This window comes from Ornithodoros turicata, chromosome 8 (assembly GCF_037126465.1).
Source record: "Ornithodoros turicata isolate Travis chromosome 8, ASM3712646v1, whole genome shotgun sequence".
In the NCBI taxonomy this organism is placed as follows: domain Eukaryota; kingdom Metazoa; phylum Arthropoda; class Arachnida; order Ixodida; family Argasidae; genus Ornithodoros; species Ornithodoros turicata.
In genome coordinates, this window is record NC_088208.1 from 40378434 (window position 1) to 40392640 (window position 14207).

Here is a 14207-nt window from a genome sequence, read left to right on the forward strand (position 1 = left end):
TTTGAAGGATGATTAGATTACCGACAGCCTGTACGGCTTTTTTTTTTTTTTCTTTGTAGAGAACCAGTGTCTTTTCGAAGGACCAGAGAAGTCAAAATTCGTTTATTGCGAACGATATATACTTTCGTGGATCGAGCGCGTCATATTGCCGAGCGGTATGCCTGCCGATATTGCGGCATGTTGCTCGGAGGGAATCGCGCGTCCTGGGCTGACTTCGCGGGGAATCGTGCCGATAGCTGTCTGAATGAAGCCAGGGAAAGCAATCCGGCGAAAGCACAGTCGCCGTCGCGATTCAAATCCGGGTTATCTCCCAGTGTCGACGCGGAACGCGATCATCTTTGCTACTGAGCCACGAGAACCTTTTCCTTTTTCTTCAGCCGATAATCGCAAACGTATACACATACCATGTACATTTATGCATGACTCGGCAGGCTATAGGTACGCCAGGTACAACGCCATTGAGGCGCTCCTACAAGCGGGCATTCTTTGAACTGCATGGCGGTGGTGCATGTTGATGACGTTGCAAAGGAGCTTGCCGTTGTTGGCCTCACAGCCTCCAACTGATATTGCGTCGGAAACAGCCTTCCTCTCTATTCCCGTCCTGAAGCAACATGTGTGTAGGGGAAGGGAACGAAGCACGGAAACTGGTTATAGTCTTCTCTTTTGACGGTACAACAACCGATTGTCTGTATTCTGGAAATATCTGCATCTCTTGAGCTTTCCTTTGTGTGTGGACCATTGGGCGACTTACAAAGATCACCACAATTTTTATTAAAGTCTCGATTGGTTTATATAGAAACAAATGACACATCGCCTGAACGTATATGTGGTTACCACTTCGTGCATGGACATGGAACAATTTCATATTTCGTCTTTGTCCGGAGGAATAAGCCATCGATGACGCTTTTCTAGCTTTATTTTGTCTTTTTACGTTATTTCTCTTTCCAAGTTTCTTTTTTTCCTTCGGTTCGCCTTGAATGCCGGTCGCTGAACTTTTAGAGCTATATGGAGTAGCATATGATGCAACAGTAGCGGAAATATACCATCTTCGTACCCCGAAACCAAAAGTGGGCTCGTGAATCTGCCGTACGTATCACATGTTCACGTCGTCCCAAGCAGCACAATGTACTGAAAGTCGAGTGCAATAGTGGTGGGCAGTTAGGTGGAAGGCCTTGAACATATACTCGTGAAACTAAAGAACATTGATAAGACACATACCGTCCACCCCTATTGCACTCGACTTTCCGTACATTGTGCTGCTTGGGGTGTTTCGGCAACTGACACGAGCATGATCACCTTGGCGACCACCGAGGCAACCTTTATGATAAAACGCAATCAACAAGTTTTGTCTCGAATCGGTGAACCGGATGTTTTGGTAGGACCGTTACTGACAATTGCCGAAAGTTCACCGGCAGTTACTGACAATTTGAGTTCGAGTTTGTCGAAAATCATTTGAGCAGCATTACATGTATTCACACGCACATGCAGATAGATATACAAAGGTTACAACATGTGAACATAATTAAAAAGCACGTACGTGAGGCTTTTTTGTTTTGGTTTAGGTGACTTGCCTCTGGATCCTTTGTTAAGATCACTATGGGAATCACTTTGTCGTTGGACGTACACGGAAGTTACCACATCACGTATTATCCCTAGCTGTCTGGGGATCCTTTATTGATCGGTGAAAACAAACAGAAGGAACGCGACAAAGACTATATGCAGTCTTGGACAGCTAATGCAAAAGGTGTGTACAGGGCTAGTGGTCGGTAAATATCGCGATAAGCTCAGGTTGGATTCCTGTCTTTTATCGGACGTCTCAATTATGTGCGAGCGTTAACCGCCCGGCTGGATCGTAACATTGTAACGCAATAAATTGCGTACCACGAGAAGCAAGAAGGCGCACAAAAATGTCCGCCTACAGTGGACAAATTGTTGATCCGGCTTATAGGATTGTGTTGGGTAAAGTCCATAATACCATCTTTTTTTCAGCATTATCGCTTATTTAATGCGGATTTAATCGGTGATATTAGCGACTCTGTTTTTGAATCGAGTACCAAGCCAGTAACTCGAGTATATTCTTCGGAACGTAGCCGCGAGCACTTGAAATGTGCTTGTGATAACCAACAGCGGGCTAAACCAATGTATGCGTGTATAAATACACAGATCAGTAGATAAGGCTTTCAGTTTCCGCTAACAGACAGATAAGGAAGCTTTTGTGCCTCCACAAGAGAACGCCCGCGAAAGTCAGAGGTCGGCCATTCATCCGCGCACGAATAAAAGTGCGCTATCGCGGCGTATCGTATCGGTACGTATAGTATACAGGGTGTTTGCTCTAACGTGTCCAGAAATTATATTTAAAGCGAGCGATAAAAGAAACGCCAATGGTACTTTTCTGCTACTTGAGTAAGAAACAGGTACTGCTTCACTAGTATAGCACCTGTTTCTTAGTGAAGTAGCTGAAACGTAGCGCTCGTTTCTCTTTTATCGCTCGCTTTAAATAAAATTTCTGGACACGTTAGAGCAAACACCCTGTATAGTTGGTGAACTACAAAGCCTCGAACATACTTCCGCATCACGGTCTGACATCACAGGAGCCATTCCTATTGGTTCTCGTAAGCACAGGACATCTATACCGAGCCCACCGTGCTGGCCGTGATGTCACGGTTTCGGTTTCGCTGTTTTTTTTTTTACACGCCTATTAAAAAAACATAACCTACAGGAGGCAAAATTCATACAAGTGGAGGTACAAAGCATTTAGAAATCTGCCTCACCAGGCGGAATACGAGATACCCTTCCCGAGCTTCTTGCAGGAGGAGGCACCCTCTCGTCCCTGCCTTCTTGATGTCCACCGCTGCACAGCATCGTCTCGGTTAGTTTGCAAAATTAATGCGTGGAACAATTGCCATGATTGTCTCACGGTAACGCAGATACGCATTAGCGCAAAATAGAAACGAGCCTATTGGCGCTTCGACAGTCCAAAGAAGCAATGCAGTCTTCGCATGGAACACAAACATTCCTGAACCGCATTTCCTTTCTACGTTCCCAACTTTCTCTTCGCACATGGCTTCCTTCTGACGACGCAGAGTGGAAGAAAATGACCCCCTCTCGTGGTCGAATAAAAAAGAAACAAAGCGAGCTGTCCACAGGCCGTGTCATTACAGGGGACTGCCAAGGAATAATTTCCCCGTGAGGTATGCCAGACGCCGAGGAAGGTTAACCGAAGAACGCTCGGAAACAATGCTTTTTTCGCAGTCGGGCTGTATTATAGACCCGCTTGTCGGTTACCACAATGGCCAGGTGATGGCGACTCGTAGCAGTGACACAAGCTCAACTTCAAGGTCGACGATGGGAGGAATCAATTGGACGTATTGATCTGATGAACAATTACCCGCACTATGCAATTGTTCATGGGCTGGGAATGTTTAGTTCAGTTTAGCAGTGATGCGTATGCTACTGTACGTAGTTCGTGTCACCTCGTGGTATAATTACACCATGCTCATTAGATTCATGGAGTGGTGCCTTGCAGGTGCCGGTGGATTAAAGCACGACGAGAAATGCTTTTGCGAATTCAATAGGCGGAGTTTTTTCGCTCTTTTGTACCACGTGTAGTGAAAGCACCTGTGCTAGCTGACGCCTGTGGATGTTACCATGCAGTACACAAGTTAGGTTTTGCACCGGGGACAGGCCATACGGCCGATTCACATCTTACTACTATGTAAGGGCGGGGGCACTATTCCAGCACTCACGCGTGAAGCAGTTCCGCTACATAGGGCAGCCCGTACCTGTAGCGACCTATGAAGGTTGACCCTCTGAGAAGGTATAGCAAGCAGCCTGTCTCTTTGGGAAGGTGTAGCAAGCAGCCTGTCTCTCAGAGAAGGTAATAGCAAGGAGCCTGCCTCTCAGAGAATTTGTAGAAAGTAGCTTGTCTCTTTAGGAAGCAGCCTGTCTCTCAGAGAAGGTGTAGCAAGCAGCCTGTCTCTCAGGGAAGGTGTAGCAAGCAGCCTGTCTCTCAAAGAAGGTATGGCAAGCAGCCTGTCTCTCTGAGAAAGTATAACAAGTGGTCTGTCTCTCCGGGAAGGTATACAAGCAGCCTGTCTCTCTGAGAAGGTATAGCAAGTAGCCTGCCACTCTGAAAAAGGCATAGCAAGCAGTCTGTCTCTCTGGGAAGGTGTAGCAAGCCGCTTGTCTCTCTGGGAAGGTATAGCAAGCAGCCTGTGTCTCTAACAAGGTGTAGGAAGCAGCCTGTCTCTCTGAGAAGGGCAGCAGCAACCTGTCTCTCAGAGGAGGTATAAGCAAGCAGCCTATCTTTCTGGGAAGGTGTAGCAAGCAGCCTGTCTCTCTGGGAAGGTGTAACAAGCTGCCTGTCTCTGTGGGAAGGTGTAGCAATCAGACCGTCTCTTTGAGAAGTTATGGCAATCAGCCTGTCTCTTAGAGAAGGTGTAGCTTGCAGTTTGTCTCTCAGAGAAGGAAATAGGAAGGAGCCTGTCTCTCAGAGAAGATATAGCAAGCAGCCTGTCTCTCAGAGAATTTGTAGCAAGTAGCTTGTCTCTCTAGGAAGCAGCCTGGGTCTCAGAGAAGTAGAGCAAACAGTCTGTCTCTCTGAGAAAGTATAGCAAGCAGCCTGTCTCTCTGGAAAGGTATAGGAAGCAGCCTGTCTCTCTGGGAAGGTGTAGTAAGCAGCATGCCGCTCTGGGAAGGTATAGCAAGCTGCCTGTCTCTGTGGGAAGGTGTAGCAATCAGACCGTCTCTTTGAGAAGTTATGGCAATCAGCCTGTCTCTTAGAGAAGGTGTAGCTTGCAGTTTGTCTCTCAGAGAAGGAAATAGGAAGGAGCCTGTCTCTCAGAGAAGATATAGCAAGCAGCCTGTCTCTCAGAGAATTTGTAGCAAGTAGCTTGTCTCTCTAGGAAGCAGCCTGGGTCTCAGAGAAGTAGAGCAAACAGTCTGTCTCTCTGAGAAAGTATAGCAAGCAGCCTGTCTCTCTGGAAAGGTATAGGAAGCAGCCTGTCTCTCAGAGAAGGTATGGCAAGCAGCCTGTCTCTCTGAGAAGCTATAACAAGTAGTCTGTCTCTCCGGGAAGGTATACAAGCAGCCTGTTTCTCTGAGAAGGTATAGCAAGTAGCCTGTCACTCTGAGAAGGCATAGCAAGCAGTCTGTCTCTCTGGGAAGCTGTAGCAAGCAGCCTGTCTCTCTGGGAAGGTATGGCAAGCAGCCTGTCTCTCTGGGAAGGTGTAGCAAGCAGCCTGTCGCTTTGGGAAGGTATGGCAAGCAGCCTGTCTCTCATAGAAGGTGTAGCAAGCAGCCTGTCTCTCATAGAAGGTGTAGCAAGGAGCTTGTCTCTCTGTGAAGGTGTAGCAAGCAGCCTGGCTCTCTGGGAATGTGTAGCAAGCACCCTGTCTCTCTGGGAATGTCTGGCAAGCAGCCTGTCTCTTTGGGAAGGTATAGCAAGCAGCCTGTCTCTCTGAGAAGGTATAGCAAGTTATCTGTCACTCTGAGGAGGCATAGCAAGCAGCCTGTCTCTCTGGGAAGGTGTAGCAAGCAGCCTGTCTCTCAGAGAAGGTGTAGCAAGCAGCCTGTCTCTCAGGGAAGGTGTAGCAAGCAACCTGTCTCTCAAAGAAGGTATGGTAAGCAGCCTGTCTCTCTGAGAAGGTATAACAAGTGGTCAGTCTGTCCGGGAAGGTATACAAGCAGCCTGTCTCTCTGAGAAGGTATAGCAAGTAGCCTATCTTTCTGGGAAGGTGTAGCAAGCAGTCTGTCTCAGAGAATGTATGGCTAGCAGCCTGTCTCTCTGAGAAGGTGTAGAAAGCAGCCTGTCTCTCAGAGAAGGTGTAGCAAGGAGCCTGTCTGTCTGGGAAGGTGTTGCAAGCACCCTGTCTCTCAGATAATGTATGGCAAGCAGCCTGTCTCTCTGGGAAGGTGTAGCAAGCAGCATGTCGCTCTGGGAAGGTATAGCAAGCAGCCTGTTTCTCTGAGAAGGTATAACAAGTAGCCTGTCTCTCTGGGAAGGTATAGCAAGCAGCCTGTCTCTCTGAGAAGGTATAGCAAGTTATCTGTCACTCTGAGAAGGCATAGCAAGCAGCCTGTCTCTCGGGGAAGGTATAACAAGTAGTCTGTCTCTCCGGGAAGGTATACAAGTAGCCTACCACTCTGAGAAAACATAGCAAGCAGTCTATATCTCTCTGGGAAGGTGTAGCAAGCAGCCTGTCTCTCTGGGAAGGTAAAGCAAGCAGCCTGTCTCTCAGAGAAGGTGTAGCAATGAGCCTGTCTCTCTGGGGAGGTGTAGCAAGCAGCCTGTCTCTCTGGGAAGGTGTAGCAAGCAGCCTGTCCATCAGAGAAGGTGTAGCAAGCAGCCTTGCTCTCTGGGAAGGTGTAGCAAGCAGCCTGTCTGCCTGAGAAGGTATAGCAAGTTGTCTGTCACTCTGAGAAGGCATAGCAAGCAGCCTGTCTCTCTGGGAAGGTGTAGCAAGCAGCCTGTCTATCTGGGAAGGTATAGCAAGCAGATGTGTCTCTAACAAGGTGTAGGAAGCAGCCTGTCTCTCTGAAAAGGGCAACAGCAATCTGTCTCTCTGAGAAGATATAAGCAAGCAGCCTGTCTCTGGGAAGGTATAGCAGCACCCTGTCGCTTTGAGAATGTTTTGCAAGTAGCCTGTCCCTTTGGGAAGGTGTAGCAAGCGGTCTGTCTCTCAGAGAAGGTGTAGAAGTAGACTGTCTCTCTGGGAAGGTGTACCAAGCAGCCTGTCTCTCAGAGAAGGTATAGAGCGAGCAGCCTGTCTCTCTGATAAGGTATAGAGCAAGCAGCCTGTCTCTCAGAGAAGGTATAGAGCGAGCAGCCTGTCTCTCTGATAAGGTATAGAGCAAGCAGCCTGTCTCTCAGAGAAGGTATAGAGCGAGCAGCCTGTCTCTCTGATAAGGTATAGAGCAAACAGCCTGATGGGAAGGTATATAGCGACGCCCTGTCGCTCTGAAAAGGTTTAGAAAGCAGTCTGTCTCTCTGGGAAGGTATAGCAGTATGGGTATAAGCAGTGAGAGGCATAGCGAATTTTAGTATGCCGTTGGTAACGTGGTGGTGGTGAAAGGACTCGCCGTTGTCGGCCTCACAAAGGTGGGCAACGTCACAGCTGACGGTGAATGTGCGTCCTGGGCCGACTTCTAAGGGAACTGTGCCGACATATGTCTGACAGCGTCTGAGGAAAACCCAGGACAGCACAGCTGGAACCGGGATTCGAACCCGGGTACCTCCCAGTCTCGACGCGACATGGCCAGCACGCTTACCACTCAGTCACGCTAGCTGGTACGTTGGTAACGTCACTGTCAAGTTACCGTACCTTCCGGAACCAATGACAGCGTCAGTGACTCCCAGGATCTTATCTGTTGATTGGGCGCGGTAGACGCGGTAGCCTACCGAGCTCTCGCGGTATATTACAACTCCCTAGTGAATAATGATTGCAACTATCACGTCTAATACGCATCCCATTGCGGAGCATTTTTTCGAACACATAAATAAGATTATTCTATCAATAAACGTATCTATCACTCGCTCAATAAATAATGTAGCAATAATGTCTTCATGAGCGCCACATTCTCCATTTTATTTTTCCCTACACCAAACCAAACTATAAATAATATAACGTGTCTCTGCCTTGACGAGGTTCACTTTCGCGGAGACATATAAAATAAACAAATAAATCCGCGAAGGCCGCATCCATATTATTTCAGCCGCAAAGTATGTGGAAAAAGCGCGTGAATTGGAAATGTCATAGGTGCACACATAGCCTCTATTGTGCAAGTTTTAACACTTGTGTGTCTTCCTTGTGGAGAGTCTCTGTGCAACACAGTGCTCCATTGAGCAGTATGCCCTTTGCAGGCACCTGCGTATTGTTATGATGATGTTAGAACAAATGGATTTTCTCGCATTCTAGGAGTATAAGAGAATGCCCAGAGAGGTATGAAATTTCGTCACAAAATTTTCCTCCCTCTAGAACTGCTGCTTGACTCTCGAGACTATACATGACCAATACCACTGTGTAACGTTCATGTTAGAGGTTTCGTTACGCGCTTATACGTAATAACAAAAAGAGAAAAAGGGAGAGAGAAAAAATGGCGAGGGGATGCAGCACGTGCTGCCGACACGGAATATTACGAGGTGGCGGGACCTAGCCCCGTCCGTCACAGGATAGATTACTTGAGGCTTCCCTCGGGTTTTCTGTCGGACTTTACAGACACATGTCGGGAGGGACACAGTATACCTGCTGAAATGGGCCCACGACGCCATACTATTCCCTTTGCCCTCCGCTCTTTCCCCTCTGTCCTCTATCCACCTTTCCATGTCTGTACGTCGCTGGTATAGCCACAGTTGCACCGCCGTGTTAACGCGTAATAATAATAGCAATAATAATGACGGGAGAAAGGAGGATTACGAATTGTCGGACGATGATACTCATTTTAGTCCTCTGAATTTGCTCCTCATTTTCTTTTCTTTTTTACCTCCGTTTGTTCCTCTTTAGCTAGTATGTGCTCCCTTTAAATTCAGTGAACCCTCGTTATTATGACCATGGTCGTTCCCGAAAAATTTGGTCATAATGCGGAATTGTCATATTAACGGGGGTGATTTAGAGGGGTTTCACAGCATTGTTCCCCAAGAGTATGGTCGTAAAGCGCGTATGTCAGATTATCGGGGGTCATATTAACGAGGGTTCACTGTACTCCCCTGAAGTTTGGTGCACTCCTTTGGTCCCTAGAAAGAAGCGGAAAGTTTCCTCCCTGAAAGTGCACCTTTTTAGGCGCTAGTTATACAGGACGTAACGGACCAGTATTAGTGAGCTTTAGAGCACCGTACACTATCAGTGCGTATACGTAATAGATAGCAGTGGCGGTTCCGCGTACGCGCAACACATATAGAGAGCTTGGCGCAGTGCGCAGGACCGCCACGTTTTCCGTTACGTACTCATAGGCGACAGCGTACGACCGTACGATGCCCTAAAACTCACTAATTTCCGGTAAACTGATCCGGTATGTGCCTCGCAGAAGATATCAAAGACAAGCGTCGTATTTTTGTCATCTCACTTTTTATTGCACTCAGTATCGTACAAAAAATACTATATTTTGATTTTTTTTTTCCCGCTCATGTCGTTGCGTTCCCAAGATGTATCAAAGTTGAGAACCTGATTGGCTGCATCAGAGCCAAACAATCGTTGTCGACATCAGCTGAACACCTTGACCACCTTAGTCAGTCGACTTCATGAAATGTTCAATACAAGAGTGCACATGGACTAGGCATTGGGACTTCAATGTGCATTACATGCACATGTCATGACATATACTCGTAAATATTATACGATTCAATCGTGTGACAAAAATAAAAACCCTGTCTCAAACTTTGCAGACGATGCTCAAACTGTTTCTTCGTAAGTTTGCACGAAGATGCAAGAAGTGTTCTTTTTTTTCCCTCCCACCATGCAGTTTTGGAAATTTTCTCGTTGAGACTCGCAACGAAGGGTATTTTTGAGTTATCAAGCAACGTACGCACCATCTGCAAAAGTTCAATGAAGCAATAAAGTACTCCTCCTCCATATATGTACAAAACTGCGAGTTATCACGGAAGCACATGTCCCAAGAAATTAGCAGTCTTTGGCACCAAGCTTGGATACAGCGTCATCACCATCGTCACATGATATGCGCCGACAATATCGGCGTCGGCCGGGGAAGTCCTCGGTCTTGAAGCCACAAGTACGGGTGGAGGGACGGGTGGTAGTAGGGAGAAGGCTGCTGAACTAACCGGTGAGGATAAACGAAGCCTCCCCGATACAGCGCTGCTGGACTCAGCTCTGGGCCTCCTTTGAAGTAAAACGGTTCCGGCGGTGATGGCTGACTCCAGGTCAACTTCTCGATCGGCGGGTCTGTCTTCTGCGAAGGTGGAACATTGGAAGAAGAGCCGTCGTTGATGACCACGGGCTTTGGTTTCCTTCGAGGTCTGTACTTGTAATCTGGATGTTCCTTCATGTGGAGGGCCCGTAACCGTTTCGCTTCGTCAATGAAAGGTCGTTTTTGCAACTCATTCAGTTGCTTCCATTCTGCGCCGAGTCGCTTGGAGATCTCAGAGTTGTGCATCTTGGGGTTCTCTTGTGCCATCTTGCGCCGCTGACCCCGGGACCACACCATGAATGCGTTCATGGGCCTCTTGACGTGCTCCGGTCGGCTAGAAGGAGCCTTCTGGATGACGCCCGTTCGCTGGCCTTCCGCGCCGGTCAGGAGCATCTTGTTTTTGCCTCAAAAAACGGCCTCACACCTCGCTCGAATGTGCAGCTCCAAACAAGTGGCGGGGAAAGCTGGCTGATTTATCGTGCGTCAAACGGTCTCGAGGCGGGGTTAGCCTTCGAGGGTGGGGCCTATACGGGGAGAGGAGGAAGGGGGAGGAGCAGGTCGACGCGACCGCCATCTCTGTTTTGCGTCGATCGCAGTTTGCGGTTCGCAATACCGGGATGTGCAACCGATGCTTTGCGGCAAATCTATAAAACTTCCTACGTCCAATTTGCAGGACACAAAAAGAGAAATAGTGAGAGAGAAAAAAAAAACTGAAAGAAATAAGAGCACAAAGAAGCAGCCGTGTTTCCGTCGTCGTTTTGCGGTTGTACCGGAGGATGGGATCTTGGACGGGGCCTTGTTGATCTTGATCCACGGACAAGCATCTATACCCGCTACGCGAGACTCGTCCTTTTTCAAATTCAGGGGCGTCGGGAGGTGGGGGCAGGGGGGGGGGCACTGGCTCACTCTGAGTTTTCGCAGGGGTGCCCTGACCTCCTGAACTTTCGCTCTGAGAGGCACGCCACCCCATTTTTCATCCGTAAGTCTCATCCGTGACAGATTCGCTTTCATCTCAGTTACCGTGGAATGAAAATTAACGCCGGTTTAAAAGTATAGAAGACGAAATTATTCGCCCGAATAGGTACTATCTCCCAGTTATTCTATACGTGATATTTCTGATCAACGCACGGAGGTATTCGTTACATTGAAATTCGTTACATTGTGGCATATCAGGCTGTTTTTTTTTTGTTCTTTTTTTTTTTTTTGTCTGAGCCATGGCCAGAAAACTCGACAGAACCTTTTTAGTGCAACAATCGTAACATGCTTTGCAGACGAAATCATTGTATACTTTTGACGAGAACAAAAATAAAAAATACAGAAACACGCCACCCGCTCGCTTACTTCTATAAATCTGTCTTACCGCATTTAATGAAACAATCAAGTATTTCAGTTTGTGCTGCTGTATTGCCAATTCCTTTTTCGCCTCAAGGTAATCAAGGACGCGAGATTGTCTTTACGTGCATTACAACCTCCACCGCCATCGAATTGCTTGGACGAGTTATGTCTAATAAGCGCGTCAATGGCTGCCATTTTTGTATTTGCCGCACTTCTCAATCTATAGAACCATGTACGTACTGCTCCCTTCGATGTTGGGTTGGGTTAGGACAGGATAGAGTATGTCTTGTCCCCCCCTCCCCCCACGTCAGGACTTCCTACCCCACTGAAGGCCCGAAGCAACTGCCGAGAGGTGGACAAGGTGGATGAGAGATGGCATATATGGCGGGAAATAGACAGAATTGTGATGTTCGTTGCTGCACAACGCTGCACACTCGTATACCTCTGCGCCAATCATAATTGACACAAAAAGGCGTACGCCCCCTTTCTCTTGGAATCAGAAGCATGCAATAACCCTATACCATCCGTGGCAGTGGTTGGCGCTTGGCGGTGGTGTGCGGTGAAGTTATGTTTTTAGAGTGCATGGCCGATCGTTCTTTCTTTCTTTTTTTTTTCTGCTCTTGCCGATGCTACATCGTTTTACGTAACATCCGTTAAATGAGATTTGTAGTGTGACGTCACCCATTTGCTGGATGACGGAGCACGAAACACAGGCGAGAGCAAATGCCTGATAGTGACGTCACGAGGGCACCGAGGAGAGCACCAATGGGACGCGGAAGGTGAGCAGCGGAGGAAATCGGCAGCGACGTACGTCCGTTCCGGTTCTCCGGCGCGGGCTCTGGATTTCAGCACCGTCGATTTTCCTGCGTCCTCGGTTAAAGTAATGCTTTGGATTACATTTGCGGGGGAGGTACCGTTGGCGAAGATCGTGCACGATGTCACGTGTAAGCGGTATTCTCACGTTTAGAATTTGAAGGTGCCCAATAATTGCCTTGTCTGCCGCTGGAAACAGATTGCTTTCGTCCATGTTGACTTTTGTTCTAGTCCGAACGAGCCTTTCATTAGCTCTTTTTGTGCTTCCCAATCAGGGGCAGATCCAGGATTTTTCTGAGAGGGGGTTCAGCCTTTTTCCATCCTGACCCCCCTCTAGATCCGCCTCTGTTCCCAATACTATCTGCACCGACCTAGAAAGAAGGACGATGTCGATGGGGCTAATCCGGCTGCCTATTTAGCCACAGCTCATAACAACAGTTACTTCCCGGTGCTATGCGTGAATATATGGTTTATTTACTGACGTCACGCCAGATAGCCGTGATGAAAGTCCGGCGATCTTTAGTTTCGGTTTTCGTTGGCTACCATTTGTTGCTTTGCTTTTCGCTAAGATACGAAAAATTGGGGAGACATTGTAGAAATTGAGCAACACTAATGAAGAATAAATGCGATGTGGGCGAGGAGCGGTATAGCAAATGTATACATATAGCGCCCTCCCGCGAGAGATGTGATGCACCCTGCGAGTGAGCGAACCGATTGGCTTTTGGGGATCTCTTTCTTGGCAACAAGATACGCGGCGATAATTACGCATTCCCGCTACTTCCGCGACAGCAATGGGAAAATTGAATTTCTCTCCCCATATTTTGGCTTTTGTGCGACGTTTTTCCTTTGGCGCAAAACCCACAATGGTATTCCGACACAAACAGCCGTCCCTACAATGGAAAGGAAGGTGTTTCTGCAGCGTTAATGGCATTTCGCGCCGACGCTATTCAGCTCGGTAAAGAGTCGCTTTTATCTGTCATTACAGAACGGCGTTTTCTTCGCCACAAAAGGACGAATCGAAAAGGACAGCGACACAAAAGTTGCTTTGTGCTGTCTCAATCTGCAGCGAACAGTTTGTTGTATGGGGCCTCCCCAACACACCGCGCTAGCTCGGTGTGTGTCTGCTTTTATGTCGCGTGTCAGGTTTACACTTTTGCGACGGTGTAAATAGGGACGGTGGAAATATTGAGCGAAAAATGATTTCGTTTCGCGGGACGGTTTAGATACACGTCCGATGATAACGCTTCCTTTCGCGGGGCAGAGAGTGGAGAGACGAGAGTGAATATCACGTGACCATCTCCGTCGTACGTACATGCGCTTCATTGCTTCTGTTCGCGCATTCTACTTCACCGGGTACAAACTATACTAGTGGTACTGCAATCTAAGAAAAGTTATCTATTCGATAGCCAGGGTCCTCAGTACTCTTACGTCACAATTTTCGTCACAATTGCGCTCATAGTTTCCAAAAAGTTAAAATTGAAAATTACGGGCAACACTGTGTCCTGCGCATCATCTCGTCAAGTACGGCGGCAAAACTACATCGCATGCGCATAACACTGTGTCTAAAACTATATACTAAAACTGAAGAAGATGGCTACGTGTCGGCTACGTGCAATCAGGACCAGCCAGTCTGTCAGGAACATAGATCACTGTTGCTTGACGAATTGCGGACTATTCGCCACGAGACGTCGCCCCGAGCTGTTTTACCTCAGGGTTTTGTACCTCAAATTGAAAATATTAACCGTTCTCTGTAGCGGACGACAACGGCTTGGCCGTTCCAATTGGTTCTCCTAAGCACGTGACCTCTCCTGGGGTGGCCGCCTACCCGCTCCGGAAACTTGGAATGCAGGTTCCATCTTTACGTTTCAAGTTCCCTCTGAGCTGGGCCCGGGACGCATAGTAACTTGACCGCGTACCATCATCCCGAATTACATCGTTCTGCCCCTCTGACTGGTCGAAAATGGGAGACCTTTTTGTGACACTTGTGCAGTTGTTAGTGTCACAAAAAGGCATATACGTCCCGCGCTTTCCAGAAATCAGGATCAGTATCATTCAGAAATATCATATCAGAAATCAGTATCATTCTGCGCAATGGTTGGCCTTCACCGCGGTATGTGGTGAAGTTCTGTTCTGTGTACAGTTCCCTTAGAAGTCGGCAGAGGACGCAGAGCGTTAGTCGTGAAGTTGCAAACCTCTGTGAG

The 14207-nt window shown here is 47.9% G+C and overlaps 2 protein-coding genes across 6 annotated transcripts in view; one reads left to right on the plus strand and one right to left on the minus strand.

Annotated features, from left to right (window-relative positions):
- The window catches only part of LOC135367354 (intraflagellar transport protein 80 homolog), a 119760-nt gene that overhangs the window by 16536 nt on the left and 89017 nt on the right, over positions 1-14207 (plus strand). The gene's annotated exons all lie outside the window — the stretch shown is intronic.
- LOC135367353 (transcription factor SOX-14-like) lies at positions 9044-10335 on the minus strand. The gene has a single exon (XM_064600568.1). The coding sequence runs from the start codon at positions 10249-10251 to the stop codon at positions 9661-9663; it is 591 nt and encodes a 196-aa protein (XP_064456638.1). The 5' UTR covers positions 10252-10335; the 3' UTR covers positions 9044-9660.

What these genes read in the sequence shown, in the direction of transcription:
- LOC135367353 (XM_064600568.1), bottom strand. Translation starts at nt 10,251, where the DNA reads ATGCTCCTGACCGGCGCGGAAGGCCAGCGAACGGGCGTCATCCAGAAG.